This window comes from Chionomys nivalis, chromosome 3 (assembly GCF_950005125.1).
Source record: "Chionomys nivalis chromosome 3, mChiNiv1.1, whole genome shotgun sequence".
NCBI lineage: Eukaryota > Metazoa > Chordata > Mammalia > Rodentia > Cricetidae > Chionomys > Chionomys nivalis.
In genome coordinates this window covers 98,744,303-98,759,868 of record NC_080088.1, presented here as the reverse complement: position 1 = coordinate 98,759,868, position 15,566 = coordinate 98,744,303, and the positions used below count along the sequence as shown (strand labels likewise).

The following is a 15,566-nucleotide window of genomic DNA, read 5'->3' as shown; positions in this document are numbered from 1 at the left end:
GAGGCAGGAGGGTCAGGAGGAGTCCAAGGTCATTCTCAGCTATAGAATGAGTTTCAGACCAGTCTGGCCTATATGAAATCATCTCTAAAACACAGTAACAAAAAGAGAAACTCAGTTCTTCTCTTTTAAGTCCAGCTAAACTGTCACACTAATGACCTTATCCATTGTTTCAGTTCTAAGGAACTTTAAAGAGAGTTTAATTTTTCAGGACATGTCAAAGATGAATGCAACCTCCAAGTCTTCCTCCCTCAGTGACCCACTCTGTGGGAAGGCCCCAACAGTGTTATTTTGTGATATGCTGTCCTCAGTGGAGATAACCACTGGTCACCAAGACTAGCTGAGGAGGACATCTTCCCCATGGTCAGAACCCTGAATTCTCTCATGCATGCTCAGCCCTGTACCTTCAGTTTCCTCCTGCTGAGGAGCCGCCCCACAGGGAGCAAACATCCGGTGACACATCTCTTTCTCTCTGTCCACGTAGTCCCTGTAGTGGCTGTGGAAAGAAAGGCAAGCTTTATAGGTTTGCAGGAGGTGGCATCTGGTGGCTGGAATTCTCTGGTAACAGAGACACTTAAAAGTCTGCATTGGAGGCCAGGTGGTAGTGGTGCATGCCTTTAATCCCAAAGCTACAGAGAAACCCTGTCTCAAAAAAATTTTTTTTAAAAAGTCAACTTTGGACAGCAGTCAATGGGGATGACACTGTGGACAGGCAGGGACAGGCAAGGCTAAGCTCACTAAGGATGGTCCTAGACACAAGGCTCTCATTTGGAAATACAACAGCTGGGAAGGCAGAAGTCACTGTCAGTGGGCTCAAGTCAAGTCTTGCCAAATTACTCCTTGCACTAAGTGACTTCTGAGTCATTCTGAGATGTTCTTGCTAAGGAAAGGTCAGCTTCCCCCCATAATTCAGTATCTAACCTGAGAGAAGTCTTTTCCATACCAGACAGGAGCTCCTGGGAAATCCAAAGAGACCAGCAGCATAATGGCTGCATTCAAATAAAAATGATACACACGGAGCTGGAGAGATAGGTCAGAGGTTATGAGCACTGGTTGCTCTTCCAGAGGTCGTGAGTTCAATTCCCAGCAACCACATGGTGGCTCACAACCATCTGTAATGCGATCTGATGCCCTCTTCAGGCCTGCAGGGATATATGCAGGAAGAACACTATATACATAATAAATATATCTTAAGAAGAAAAAAAAAGAAATGATGCATACACCTTAAAAACTTCAGCAATGGTGATCAAATGTTTAAGGTTAAGGAGAGACCCTCACCAAGGCAGAAAATACATGTTAAAAATAGTGGCTGTCTGCTGGGCAAGGTGGCGCATGCCTTTAACTGCAGCACGTGGGAGGCCAGTCATACAGACTGGCCTTGAACTTGAAGAGATCCACCTGCTTGTCTCCCAAGGGCTGGGATTAAAGGTGTGCGCCACCACCACTTGGCCTTAAGTATAGTTTTTAAAATATTTTTTTTTTTTTTTGTGGCAAAGTTTGTAAAGCTCTAGCTGTCCTGGAACTCACTCTGTAGACAGGGTAGTCTTAAACTCAGAGACCCACCTGTCTGGTTCCCGAGTGCTGATTTCAAGACTTTATCGTGGGGGATCTTTTTATACATTTATTTAGTGTGTACATGTACAAACCATGTATGGAGGCCAGAGGATAACTTGTAGTCAATTCTTTCCTTCTACTATGTAGGTCCTAGGATCAGAATGCCAAGAACTCTTAACTGCTCAGTCTCCTCACCAGCCCTTTGGTTTTTGAGAGAGTGACTTACTTTATATCCTAGAAAGTCTGCATTTGTGATCTTCTTGCCTCAGGATCTCAAGTTCTAGGACTACTAGAGTGGACCACCATACTTGGTTTGTACAATACCCTTTTAAGGTCACATGGGGGACTACAGAAATAGCTCAGTTGGTAAAGTGCTTAGCACCATGTTAAGAAACCAGACCCAGTGAGTAGAGTGTGTCTGTAATTCCAGCATGGGGTGTCAGTGGGGTTGGGGGCAGGGTCAGACAGGAGGATCTTTGAGACTAGCCACCAGTCCAGTCTAACTGCTGGACCCTGAGCACAACACTCAAGGTTGCTTTCTGGCCTACACATATAAATATACACAAAGGGGTTGCGAAGCCTCACTTCTCTAGGAAGGACTTATCTGCAGGGTGGTACAACAGGAAGGAGGGAAATGCTCAGAAGTGAAGCTTCTTCCCCGCTAAGGAACAGCCAGTACAGATCAATGAGCATGCAGGTGGGGTGGCTGCCTCTGAGCCAGTATGGGACAACATTCTTAGCCTGTCCTCTATCCAGATGGTTGGACTAGAATTCTTACAGCTACCTCTCACTGTACCTCTGGTCACACTCCTGCCCCCGGCTCTCACCTGGACAGCTTCTTCAGCTCATTATTGATGTCATGGTTGTAGGGCTGCTCCTTCTGAGCTCGCACTAGAAAATCCCGGGCCTGCTCGTACTCAGTTAGGAGGAGGCAAGCCTGTGAGGAAGGAACAGGGCATTAGATTAAGAGATTAGCATTTGTGGTAGTGGCCCAAGTGAGACCGACTGCTCTGTGTAGGAGTGCATCAGTGCACATGTGGATGGAGACCACAGGTCGACCTGGCTTCCTTCTAGGGAGCAGCACACGTTATTTTCAAGATAAGGTCTTCCTCTGGGATCTAGGACTCCCAATTCATCTAGGGACCTACCTATCTCTGCCTCTCCAGTGAGGGGATCTAGCCCCCTGGGCTCTGAAGAATGAACTCAGCCTCCCAGGCTGGCATGCCTGGCAAGTCCTTTATTGACTGAGTTATTACCCCAGCTCCTCTCCCCGCTTCCTTCTCTCGGGCACTTACCCTCAACTCACCTGTCCACACCGGAAGAGAGCCTTGGCGTTCCTTTGGTCAATGAGCAGAGCCTGCTCCCCATAGCGCAGGGCCATGGCAGGTCGGTCTAGCTTCAGATACACAAAGGACAGGTTAAGGAGGACCAGAAGCTCAGCAGGCTCCACTAGGTGCTGCTCCTCACAGATTGCCAAGCGTCGGTGAAGCAGCAGCAAGGCCTGAGGAGAGGAGGGAAGGCAAAGGGTAAGGAGGGACCATCCTATGTCCTTACAAATCACACAGAACTATGACCTAAGGAAGAAATTCATCTAGCCGTCAGGAAACAAGGTTATATATTAAAGTCAGGAGGCTTCTTTTTATATGTGTGGGATAGGATGTGTGCATGTGAATACAGTGCCTGTGGAGGTCAGAAGAGGGTGTTAGATCTTCCTAGAGCTGGAGTTACATGTAATCCTGTGCTTCCTAATGTGGATGCTGGGAACTGAACTCAGGTCCTCTACAAGAGCAATACAGCTCCTGACCACTGAACCAGCTCTCTAGTCCAGTTTGAAGGTTTCTAACTAAGGGCATGTAAACCCGAGTGAGGCAGACAACATGTGTCCTCTATTCTTTTGCCTCAAAAGTTATAAGGACAGTATATCCAACATGAGCCAAGGACTAGCTAGATTCCCGGCACCCACATCAGGTGACTCACAACTGTGTGTAAGCCCAGCTCCATTAGCCACAGCACTTACACATGCACACATTCCCCACACAGAAACATAAACACAGTTAAAAAACAGACATATGGTTTTGAGAAAGTATCTCTCTCTATAGTCCTGGTTGTCTTGGACTCACTCTGTAGACCAGGCTGGCCTCAAATTCATAGAAATCCACCTGATTCTGCCTTCTGTCTACTGGGTTAAAGGTGTGCGCCACCACACCTGGCTTCTTTTTTATGCAATTTTTTTTATGTATGGATATTTTGCTGTATGTATGTATGTGCATTACACGTGTGCCTGGTACCCAGAGATCAGGAGAAGGCATCATATTCCCTGGAGTTTTATTTATGAGTTACAGATGGTAGTGAGTCACTATATAGGTGCCATGACTTGCATCCTCTGTAAGAGCAGAAGTGCTCTAATTTGCTGAACCATCCTTCAGCACCCCATCCTTGCTTTTTGAGACAGGGTTTTTTTTTGTTGTTGTTGTATGTTTTTTTTAAGGACAGGGTTTCTCTGTGGCTTTGGAGCCTGTCTCTGGAACTAGCTCTTGTAGACCAGGCTGGCCTTGAACTCACAGAGATCTGCCTGTCTCTCTCTGCCTCTTGAATGCTGGGATTAAAGACATGTGCCACCACTGCCCAGCTTGAGACCGAGTTTTTTTTTTTATATATATAGCCCTGGTAGTCATGGAAGTCAACATGTAGACCAGGCTTGCCTTGACCTCACAGAAATCTGCCTGCTTCTGTCTTCTAAATACTGGGGTTAAAGTATGTACCACCATGCTAGCCCCCCCTTTTTTTTTAATTTTTGAGATAAAGGTCTCATATAGTCCACGCTGGGTCTCAAACGCACTACATAGCAAAGGATGACCTTCAATTTCTTGTTTTTAATTATGTGTATGCATGTGTATCTGTGTGTTGTCTGTGGGTATATGCACATGGATGCAGGTGGAAGTGAAGACAGATAACATATCCTTTGGACCTGCCAAATGGGAATGCTGGGAACAGAATTCAAGTCTTCTGCACTCTTAACTGCTGAGCCATGTCTCCAGACCTAGCTTCAACTTCTCATCCTCCTGTCTCCAACCAGGGATTACACCTGCTTTATGCAATTCTGAAGAAGAAACCCAGGGTTTCATGAATATCGATTCACTGAGCTGAATCCTCAGCCTAGGAGGTCTGTTTTCTGGAGAAATGGAACAACAAAGACTACTGATTCTGGAATGGGCAAATGGGAGTGCTGCTAATGGGTGTGTGGACTAGTACTGTTTCCACAGCAGAGAGCCAGGCCTCTGTCCTACTTCTGCTTATCCCACAGCTTGCAAGGTAGCTTGAAACCTGAACAGCCACAGAGTGACACCAGTCTCTAAGGTAAGAGGGACAGAAAATCCTGTAGATGGCAAACATGATGGAAAAAATCAGCTACAACTGGGGGTGGTGGTGGTGCTGGGATGAGGATTTTTTAAAATAAACTTTTTTTGAGCAGTAATAGGGATTTTTTATACTTATATGTATGCATGTTTATGTGCACAAGTGCACACATACCTATGGGCGTGTGTACATGCAAGTGCATGTGGAGACTGGAAGATGACCTCAGGTACACGCCTCAGGAGCCATTCACCTTGTGTTTTCAGTCTCTCACTGGCCTGAACCTTGCCTAGTGGATCAGATTAGTTGGCCAGGGAGTCCCAGGAATCTGCTGCCTCTGTCTTCCCCACTCTGGGATTACAAGTAGGCACTACCAAACCTGGCTTTTTTCTTTATTTTTAAGTATGGGTTCTCAGGACAAAGATTGTAATGCTTGCTTTCAGCACTTTACTGAGCTATTTTCCCACCTCCCCAGGAAGGTACTTCTTGAAATACCAAATTAAAATACATAAACACATGGATAAGAAAAAAGTTCACAGCTTAATGAACTTTCATAATTCAAATATACCCGGGAAAACATCATGATCAACACACAGGCCAGACATGGTGTGCACACCTTTCATCCCAGTACTTGGAAGGCAGAGGCAGGTGTATCTCTATGAGTTCAAGGACAACCTAGTCTACAAAACAAGTTCTGTCCAGCCAAGAGTACACAGTGAGACTCTTTCTCAAACAGACATACAAACAAAATGAATCAGCATACAGAGCCAAGTTTGTATCTTATACCTATAACTCCAGTACTTGGGAGGCTGAGTTAGGATTACCATAAACTTGAGGTCAGTCTGGGCTAGACAATGACCTTGTCTTGGAAAACAAAAGGAAAAAAGATCAACATAGAGAACATCACTTCACATCACCCAGTCCCTACTCCCCCTCAGTCATTTCCTTCTAGCACAAGAATTTTCTCTGTGTATAATGTATATGGTGTATGTACATGTGTGGGTATGTTGGTGTGGCCATTAGGAGGCCACAGGACAATGTCAAGTGTCCTGCTATAACACTCTACCTCAACAGTTCTCAACCTGTGGGTTGAGACCCCTTTGGGAGGCGGGGGTCAAAGGACCCTTTGACAGCAGTCGCCAAAGACCATTGGAAAGCACAGATATTTACATTATGATTCATAACAGTACAAAATTGCAGTTATGAAGTAGCAACAAAAATAATTTTATGGTTGGGGGGGGTCACCACAACATAAAGAACTGTATTAAGGGGTCATAGCATTAGGCATATGGAGAACCACTACTCTACCTTATTCCTTTAGACAAGATCTCTCACTGAAATTGGAGCTAGGTTTCAAGTCTCAGTAATCTTCTTGTCTCTGCCTCCCACAATACTGGGATTGCAGTACACAGGTGGCCATACTTGGCTTTAAAAAAAATCCTTTATGTGTAAGTATGCAAACCCATGTAAACTTACATATATCATGTGGGTGAAGAAACCCACGGAGGTCAGAAGGGGGCATGAGAACTAGAGTTACAGGCAGCTGTGAGCCATATGGATGCTGGGAACCAAACTCTGGTCTTCTGTAAGAGCAGTAAATACTCTTCTCTGTTACACCATCTTTCCAGCATCCATGCCCAGCATTTTATAAAGCTACTGGGATTTCAACACAGATCTTCATGCTTATAAAACAAACACTCTTACTCATTGAACTATCTCCCAAGCCCCTTTTTTAGTTTGTTGAGATAGGGTTTAGGTAAGAAGACAGGCTGGCCTGGAATTTATAATCCTCTTGCCTTAGCTTTTGGGTGCTGGAATTACAGGAATGAACAACCAGGCCCATCTTAATGTGATTTTATTTTATTGTTTTACTGAGACAGAGTTTCTCTGTGTAGCCCTGGCTGTCCTGGAACTCACTCTGTAGACCAGGCTGGTCTCTGACGGAGGAATTAATTTCATTGGTTAATAAAGAAACTGCCTTGGCCCATTTGATAGGTCAGCCTTAGGTGGGTGGAGTAGACAGAACAGAATGCTGGGTAGAAGGAAGTGAGGTAAGACGCCTCAGACAGATGCAATGAAGTTCCAGCCCAAGATGGATGTACACTAGAATCTTTCCCGGTAAGTAACACCACCTTGTGGTGCTATACAGATTATTAGAAATGGGTTAGTCAAGATATGAGAGTTAGCCAAGAAGAGGCTAGATATAATGGGCCAGGCAGTGCTTAAATGAATACAGTTTGTGTGTTGTTATTTCGGGGCATAAGCTAGCCAGGCAGCCGGGAGCTGGGTGGCAGGAACACCAACCCACTGCTCATACTACAGGTCTCACACTCAGAGATCTGCCTGCCTTTGTCTCCTGAGTGCTCGGATTAAAGGCATGCACCAACACTGCCTGGCTTACTGTGATTTTATTAGCAGATGCCCATGAAGAATAGCAAAGAGATGAAGATTATGCTCTTAAGTTTCCTGGAGCTGGAGAGATGGCTCAGACGTTAGGAATATTGGCTGCTCTTCCAGAAGATTTAGGTTCGATTCCCAGCACCACATGGTGGCTCAAACTGTCTGCAACTCCAGTTCCTAAAATCAATTCTTAGGGATCAGATGTCCTCTTCTGGCCCTGTAGTCACCAGGCATGCATGTAGTGGACAGACAGACAGACATGCAGATTGCACACCCATCCACGTAAAATTTTTAAAGATTAAAGTTTTCCGGATCATACACTTCCAGAGCATTCTTACCCGCTTGTATCTCACTTTGGCATCACAGAAGCGGTTCTGGCGGAAAAGATAGTTGCCAAACTCCCTCTCAGTTGCTGCTACCTTGAGGACCTTCTGAAGTGGAAACTGTTCTTGCTGTTCCTGAAGACCAAAGACAAGAGCAGTGACACGGAGCAAGAAGCCCCAGTGGCACAACGGCAGTCATGCTACATTCATCAAAATTTCCCTCTAGGACCATAAACTCTGTTTAGTCCCCTGTGTGTGCAGAGGCCACACATGTGGATGCTGGAACAGGTCCACCTACAGAGCAGTGCAGGTGTCAGCGACCGCTGTGATCTTCCTCAGATTCCCCCAGAAGCAGAAGCATCCATAAAACCTGAGGGAGTCTGCCAAGCTCAGAAAACTTTGGCACTTCCTGGTTGGTTCAGGTCCCTGGGGTTCTATATGCTCATGCTGCTATCCTGGCTTCCTGTCAGAACCTCCTGCAAAATTCTATCCAGAGTTCCAAATTAGAACCCAGGTAAGTACAGGACCATTTACTCTGTGGAAAGATGTGGGCAAGGTGAGACACTCAACTGAGGTACTGACAGCTTTAATGTAGTGTAGAAGACCCAATCATATGGAGAAGCAAAATCTGGAATGAATGCACAGATACCACCACACATGCAGTCGGTAGATGACAACATCATAGAGGCATGCATGTGATTGGTGATGGGATTATACACTGTGCTTCTATGGGCTGGGAGAGTGAAGGACTGCATAGGTACCAAGACTTGGGTTGTAAGGACTGTGACTCTATACCCAGTATCCTGAGATTGTCTTAGCTTGCACCTCATGTTGTAATTATCTAGTAAAAGCCTCTTTCAGTTCTCAAGGAGGCACCAATTCTCTAGCTTGTTTTTATGGTCCTGGCGATGAAACCTAGGGTTTGTTAATGTTGTCACTCTAGGCAAGAACTCTATCACTGAATTATATCTCCAAGCCTCAATCACCTTCATTAAAGCTACCAGGGCCTAACTTCCTGAAAAGCAGTTACCACCTTATAGTGAGAACTAAGCAAAGGGCCACTAAAATAGCAAACAGCTAATACAGAACCAATCTATACCTTACAGTGTATGTTTTACCTTGAACAGACTTGAGAAGATACCACTGTGTGGGAGGTATGGGTGGAACCTGGGACAGGCAATCTGACAGAAACATCCAAATACAACCCAATCCCTCCCCCTTTAGAAAGTACTGGAAAATCTGAGGTATTGAACTTACAGCTGAGAGTGCACAAAACTTGTCTGACTCAGCAGAATCAAGGAAGTCAATCAGCTCAATCTCAAACAGGACAGTGGCATTTGGAGGGATGAGGGGCGGGCACCCCAGGGTGCCATAAGCATAGGTTGGCTTGAACAGGAACCTGGCCAGCTCCCCTCTGCGCATGCTTAGAAGGCCCAGCTCCATGCCCCAGAGTGTAATATCTGGAAGAAAGGACAGAGAACTCAAATGACGCTCACCCAGCATCCCATTCAAAGTCACCAGTTTCTCCCTACTCCAAGTGTATGTGCCAATCCAAGTCTTTTGCACAGGTGCCCCAACTCAATGCCCGGTCTTGTTTCTGCTGTCCTGCTTTCTCCAAATGCCATCTTTCACAGGCTCCATCTCTATCACATACTCTGTTCTTTCTTCAAAGCTCTCTTCCTTCAACGTCTGTGGTCTGCTCTAACTGAAATTCTTCAAGATTTTTTCCTTTATGTTTATGTATGTTTTGCCTATATGTACCACATTCATGTAATGCCCTCAGAGACCAGAAGAGGGCATCAGATCTCTAAGAACTGGAGTTACAGATGGTTGTAAGCCATCATGTGGGTGCTGTAAATTGAACCTAGTCGGCTGGAAAAGCAGTCAGTACTCTTTTTTTTTTTTTTTTTTTTTTTTTTTTTTTTTTTTTTGATTTTTCAAGACAGGGTTTCTCCATAGCTTTTGGTTCCTGTTCTGGAACTAGCTCTTGTAGACCAGGCTGGCCTCGAACTCACAGAGATCCGCCTGCCTCTGCCTCCCAAGTACTCTAGACTTTAGAGGCATCTATCTCTCCACTCCCCTAGTTGAGATCTTATTCAAACCTCAGGACTCTCATCTCAAGCCTTCTTTTCTATGTAGTGCATGTGACCCTGCCAGAAAGAAAGTAATTATAATTTCATTAAACAGACCCAGAACATTCCCCAAAGCTCCATATTTCATTCAATTCTATGAAGTTAGTTTCTGGATTAAAGGCCAACCTCCCCCACCCTAGTAACATGCACAAGAACAGGGTTCTCATCATCTGGGCATAGCCTGAGATCTGTGTGTGTTGTGTATTACACGTGCATGTGGATGCTAGAGGACAATCCTAGATCACGCTCCTCAGGTGGCATCCACCTTGCCAGAATCTCTCATTGTCCTGGAGTCTGGTAAGTAGGCTAGGCTGATTGGCCAGAGAGCCCCAAGGATCCATCTGTTTCTGCCTCTCTACACTGAGATTATAAGCATACACTACCACATTTGGCCTTTTTGTTTTGTTTTTTTAAATGTGGGTTCTGTGTGATGGAAAACAGGTCCTCATGCTTGTACGGCAAGCACTTTACTGACTGAGCCATCTTCCCAGATCCTACAATTTCACCACACATGCTGGGGAGTTAAGTATTCACTGCATTTATTTGATAATGCACAAGGAAAAGTGCCCAATGGATCCAGGTGCATGTTTATCATTTCCTCACTCAGCGCTGGGGCAGGGGGCTTTTGAATTCAAGGTCAGTGTGGGCTGCACAGTGAGATTCTGTCTTAAAAGATGCCCTGTAGCTGGAGAGATGCCTAAGCAGTTAGAGCACTTACTTATTGGGTTTGGTTCCAAGTAACTACATGGTGGCTCAAAACCAACCTAACTCCAGTTCCAGTTCTAGCAGACTTGGCACCCTCTTCTGGCCTCTGCAGGCACTGGGTACATACACACATGTGGACAATATACGCATAAAATTTAAAAAATCAAGACTAGAAAAAAATTCCCAATGGGTAACTTAGATGCCCACATAGATAACTTTGCCATGTAGGCTATCACTCAAAAATAAAGTCCCAAGAAGAAGTGACATATAACCTGGGTGCCTCCCTGAAAACTAACATCAGCTACCAACTGTAAGAACCTGTTCTCAAAGGAGTCAAGACCATGATGGAGAAACCCACAGAATCAGCTGACCTGAGCTGAGCTAGTAGGAGCTCACTGACTCTGGACTGACAACTGGGGAACCTGCATAGGACTGAGCTAGGCTCTCTGAATGCAGGTGACAATGGTGTGGCTTGGGCAGTATGAAGAGCCACTGGCAGTGGGACCAGGATCTAACCATAATGCATGAACTGACTGTGGAGCCCATTCTCTATAGAGAGATACCTAACTCAGCCTAGGCATAGCGGATGGGGGGAGGGCCTTGATCCTGCCCCAGTGAGGTGATGGGACAAACTTAGTTGACTTCTCAGGGGAGACCTTACCCTCTGAGGAGAGGGTGGGGTGGGGGAAGATGGGAGGAGCAGAGTGGGAACAGAGGGGGAACTGGATTGGTATGTAAAAAATAAAATAAAAAACCCTAAATATTGTGACAATCCTAAAACACGTCATGTCTTCGTTTGCCTAGAGGCCCCAGACGACCTTACCTTCCCCGAGTTTCATCAGTCGAGGTGCTTTCCTAAAGTAGTTAGAATCGAAAGGCTTGTCCATGTGCTCCAGGTACCCAGAATATTTCACTAGGGCAGAGGGAGAAAAGCACAAATGTGAGGAAAACATTACAAAGACACCCCCAGAACCATCACATCAATATCACAGGGAAACACAGCAATTAGCAGGGTTATGTCTATAACCCCAGCACTTGGGAAGCAGAGATAGGAGCAGTCTCAGTCGCACAGCAAATTCTTTGCTAGCACCAGACACAGGAGTCCCTGTCTAGGAAAAAAGAAGAATTAAATGAGTTTCAACTGCCTGGCGCCCAGATCCACAGGAAAGCTCTTGCGGGATTCTGAATCTCTCTCAGTCCTGAGGTTCAAGGGCTCTCCTGATGAACCTCAGCTCACTGTTCACAGTGGCATAAAGGGGAGATCAGGAACATGCTTTACTTCTTAAAACCCTGAGGCAGGCAAGGGTAGCAGCCATTTGTCATCCCAGATCTGCAGAAGCTAAGGCAGGCAGAGTGCCAGTTTAAGGCTGGCCTGGAATATAGATCCTATATTTGAAAAAAAATAAAAAAAAGAAAGACTGGGCTTGGTGGCACATGCCTTTAACCCCAGCGATGAGGCAGAGACAGGTGGATTTCTGAGTTTAAACTTAGCCTGGTCTATATATGTCCTGGTCTACATATGGAGCTACAGGCCAGCCAGGGCTACAGAGTGAGACCCTGTCTCAAAAACAAACTAACAAAAAACAAAACAAAGGCCAGGTGATAGTGGCACAGGCCTAATAATCCAAGCACTCGGGAGGCAGAGGCAGGTGGATCTCTGTGAGTTCAAAGCCAGTCCGGTCTACAGAGTGAGTTCTAGTACAGGTTCCAAAGCTACTTAGAGAAACCCTGTCTCCACAAACCAAAAACAAACAAATAAATAAAACAAAGGCTGGGGGTGTAGCTCAGTTGGTAGAATGCTTGACTAGCATGTATGAGGCCCAGAGTTCCATCCCCAGCACCATACAGACCAGGCATGGTGGCATAAATGAGCAATCTCAACAGTTGGGGGGTAGAGGCAGGAGGATCAGAAGTTCTAGTCATCTTTGGCTACACAGGATTTGAGGCCAGCCTCAAATCCAGGATTTTGAGACTGTTTCTCAAAAAGCAAACCTTCTCCATTCAAGAGAAGCACATCCAGTCCTTTAAAAAGCGGTATTTTGGAAAGATGCAACCAATTACCTGAAGACACCTAGGTCTTAGGTTCAATCCCCAGCACCTTGAAACAAGGTGTCATGGAGTCCATTTGGAACCAACACAACTCACACGCCAAGTCAATGCAGAAAACAGAAATGTATTGTAATCAAGCCACTACCGAGCAGTCAGGGCCGTAGAACAGACTGCAGCTGACCCGCGGCCCCCAGCCAGAATGTTAGAGCTTTTAAGCCTGAAGAGCACAAACATCTGTGCCAAATTACAGCTGCGTTTGTCCACCAATCAGGATCCAGGGATGGGGTCTGTCCTAGGAACATCTGTTCTGTGGCACACTGACCGTATTCTCATTGGCGGGTTTACTCAAGTGCAGCGGGGTGGCCTGCCCACCATTCATGTCTCACCTTGCCAACCAGGACGTCAGTTACCCAGCCAGGTCTGGAGAGATCTTGGAACTTAAATTTTATTTAACCCTTACTCAAAACGGAAGTTCGATCCACAATGGCTTCAGTTTGGTTCCTTGTTACAAACGAATGCTCTAAACCAACCAGGAAGATTGGTGTACACGGTTGTGATGCCAACACCTGGGATGTAGGGGAAGGATCGGGACTTCAGGGTCATCCTCTGATACATAGGAGGTTGGAATTCGGTCTGCGCTATTTTTGTGCTCGTGTTTCAGAAACAAAACAACATAGGTAAACAGCAGGGCTGGGGACGGAACTCAGCTGGCGGTGGTTTGCCTAGCATGCGCAAGACCCTGGGCTCTGTCTACGGTGCCACATAAAATGAAGTCCTGCCCACCCGTAATTTCAACACAGAATCAAGTGTCAGGAATGCCGGGCGGTGGTGGTGCACGTCTTTAATCCCAGCACTCGGGAGGCAGAGGCAGGCGGATCTCAGTGAGATCGAGACCAGCCCGGTGACAGACTGAGTTCCAGGACAGGCTCCCCCCCCAAGATAGATAGATGATAGATAGATAGATAGATAGATAGATAGATAGATAGATAGATAGATAGACAGATAGATAGATGATAGATAGATGATAGATAGATAGATAGATAGATGATAGAGAGATGATAGATAGATAGATGATAGATAGATAGATAGATAGATAGATAGAGAGATGATAGATAGATGATAGATAGATAGACAGATAGATAGATAGATAGAGAGATGATAGAGATGATAGATATAGATAGATAGATAGATAGATAGATAGATAGATAGATAGATAGATAGATAGATGATAGATAGATAGAGATGATAGATAGATAGATAGACAGACAGACAGACAGACAGACAGACAGACAGACAGACAGACAAATGGTGTGAGGCGTTTAAGGTCATCCTCAGCCTACACAAGACCCGTAGGAGGCCGGTCGGGGTTGCATAAACCGTAGTTTCCCAAGGACGAAACGCGGCCTAGTGGCCTCCGTACCCAGCACGGAAGCATCAGGCGTCACGGGATCTCCGGAGCCCTCGCGGATGATGTCCTTCAGCACACCTCGGTCCCCAGAAATGTCCAGCATCCGCTGGCTCAGCCGCTCGTAGGGAGACTGGAAGAGAGAAAGCCACAGGCCTCAGGCGCGGGAGCCACGGGCTCGCCTCCCCCGCCGGCGTCGGGCTCCCGCCCTCACCTGGCCCGGGACTTCGCCTCCTTCGGGGGCTCCCGGGCCGCGGGTGCTGCCACCCATGGCCGCGCTCCGACTGTTCCCCGGCTCGTGCCCCCAGGTCCCAGACCCCTCGCTCCGTACTTGGCAGTAGTCGCGCGACGGCGGGATTCCGTTCCTGAGGCGCGAGAAGACGCTCATCTTGCCGCTCAACGGTCACCAGACACCTCGACGGAAACAAGCCCGGAAGTGAGGCGCGGGCGCGTGCTGCGCACGAGAAACACACGTGATTGACCCCGCGCGCGGGCGTGCGCCGAGGCGTCTCCCAGCATGCACCACACACGGAGCAGAGCGGTGGGCGCAAGGCCTGATGGGGGCTCGAAGGCTAGGCTCAGAGCCTATCTTTAGGTCTCTGCCTTGCGGGTTGGCGTCCTCTCACAGGTGGAACAGGTCGCCACATTAGTGACTTACAGCGACGCCTGCCTTTTAGCCTCAGGGGCGAATAGTTAGCTGTCAATAACTTATTTTTGTGTGATACTGAGGATTGCATGTGGTCAGTAATAACAAGTGTCCCAATGCTGGACAGCATCCACGTAGATGCCCGTCTGAACAACGCGTCCAGCCCTTCACTGAGGGATCTAGGCAGGTTCTTAGCTGCTGAGCTATGTCCTCGACCCAAAACTTCACCTTTTCTTTAAAAATGTATTTATTCATTTGGTTTTTCAGGACAGGGTTTTTCTGTGTAGCCCTGGCTGTCCTGGAACTCACTGTAGACCAGGCTGGCCTTGTCCGGCTGCCTCCACCACCCGAATGCTAGGATTCAAGGTGTGTGCGCCACCACAATTGGCTCCAAGATGTCAGACTTTGAAAGTTCGTAATTTAATGACATTTATGGAAAGGAGCCTTATGTCAAAGAGTACAACGCCTCAAATTCTCAAACAGTGGACTGAGTTAGGGGTGTAATTTGGTGATAGAGAGCTTTTGCAGCATGCTCATGACCCTGGTTCTAGCTCCCAACAAGACAAGAAACAAATGAGGCCAGGCAAGATGGCCAAGTGGGCAAGGTGCTTGCCACCAACCCTGACAACCAGGACCCGCAGGTGGAAGGAGAGAACAGACTATTGCAGGTTGTCCTCTGCCCTCCGCGTGTATAAGGGGGCCTGCGCCTGCAAGCACACACAGCAGATGTTAAATAAATAAAGGCAGCTAGTGTCCCATGCTCACCTGGCCCAGGATTTCGTCCCCTTCCAGGACAGTCACCATCTTGATTGGGAGCCTGGACTGGCAGAGGACAAGGGACTGACACTGGAAATGCTCTACAATTTGATCTGTTTTGTTTTGCTTTTGAGACAGTCTCAGGAGGTCCAGGATGGCTTTGAACTTGTGTACCTGAGGATGAATTTGAACCTCTGGCCTACTGTCAGCACTTCCTAAATTCAGGGATTACAGGTATTCACTAC

The 15,566-nt window shown here is 46.7% G+C and overlaps 1 protein-coding gene across 1 annotated transcript; it reads right to left on the bottom strand.

The window, feature by feature from the left end:
• Positions 1-403: 403 nt before the first annotated feature.
• On the bottom strand, positions 404-14,314 carry Fkbp6 (FKBP prolyl isomerase family member 6 (inactive)). The gene is given in 9 exon segments (XM_057765803.1): positions 404-429; positions 432-493; positions 2,379-2,488; positions 2,858-3,052; positions 7,644-7,763; positions 8,886-9,088; positions 11,289-11,378; positions 13,935-14,052; positions 14,251-14,314. Coding segments are annotated over 9 exon segments (981 nt in total). The 5' UTR covers positions 14,308-14,314.
• Positions 14,315-15,566: the final 1,252 nt, after the last annotated feature.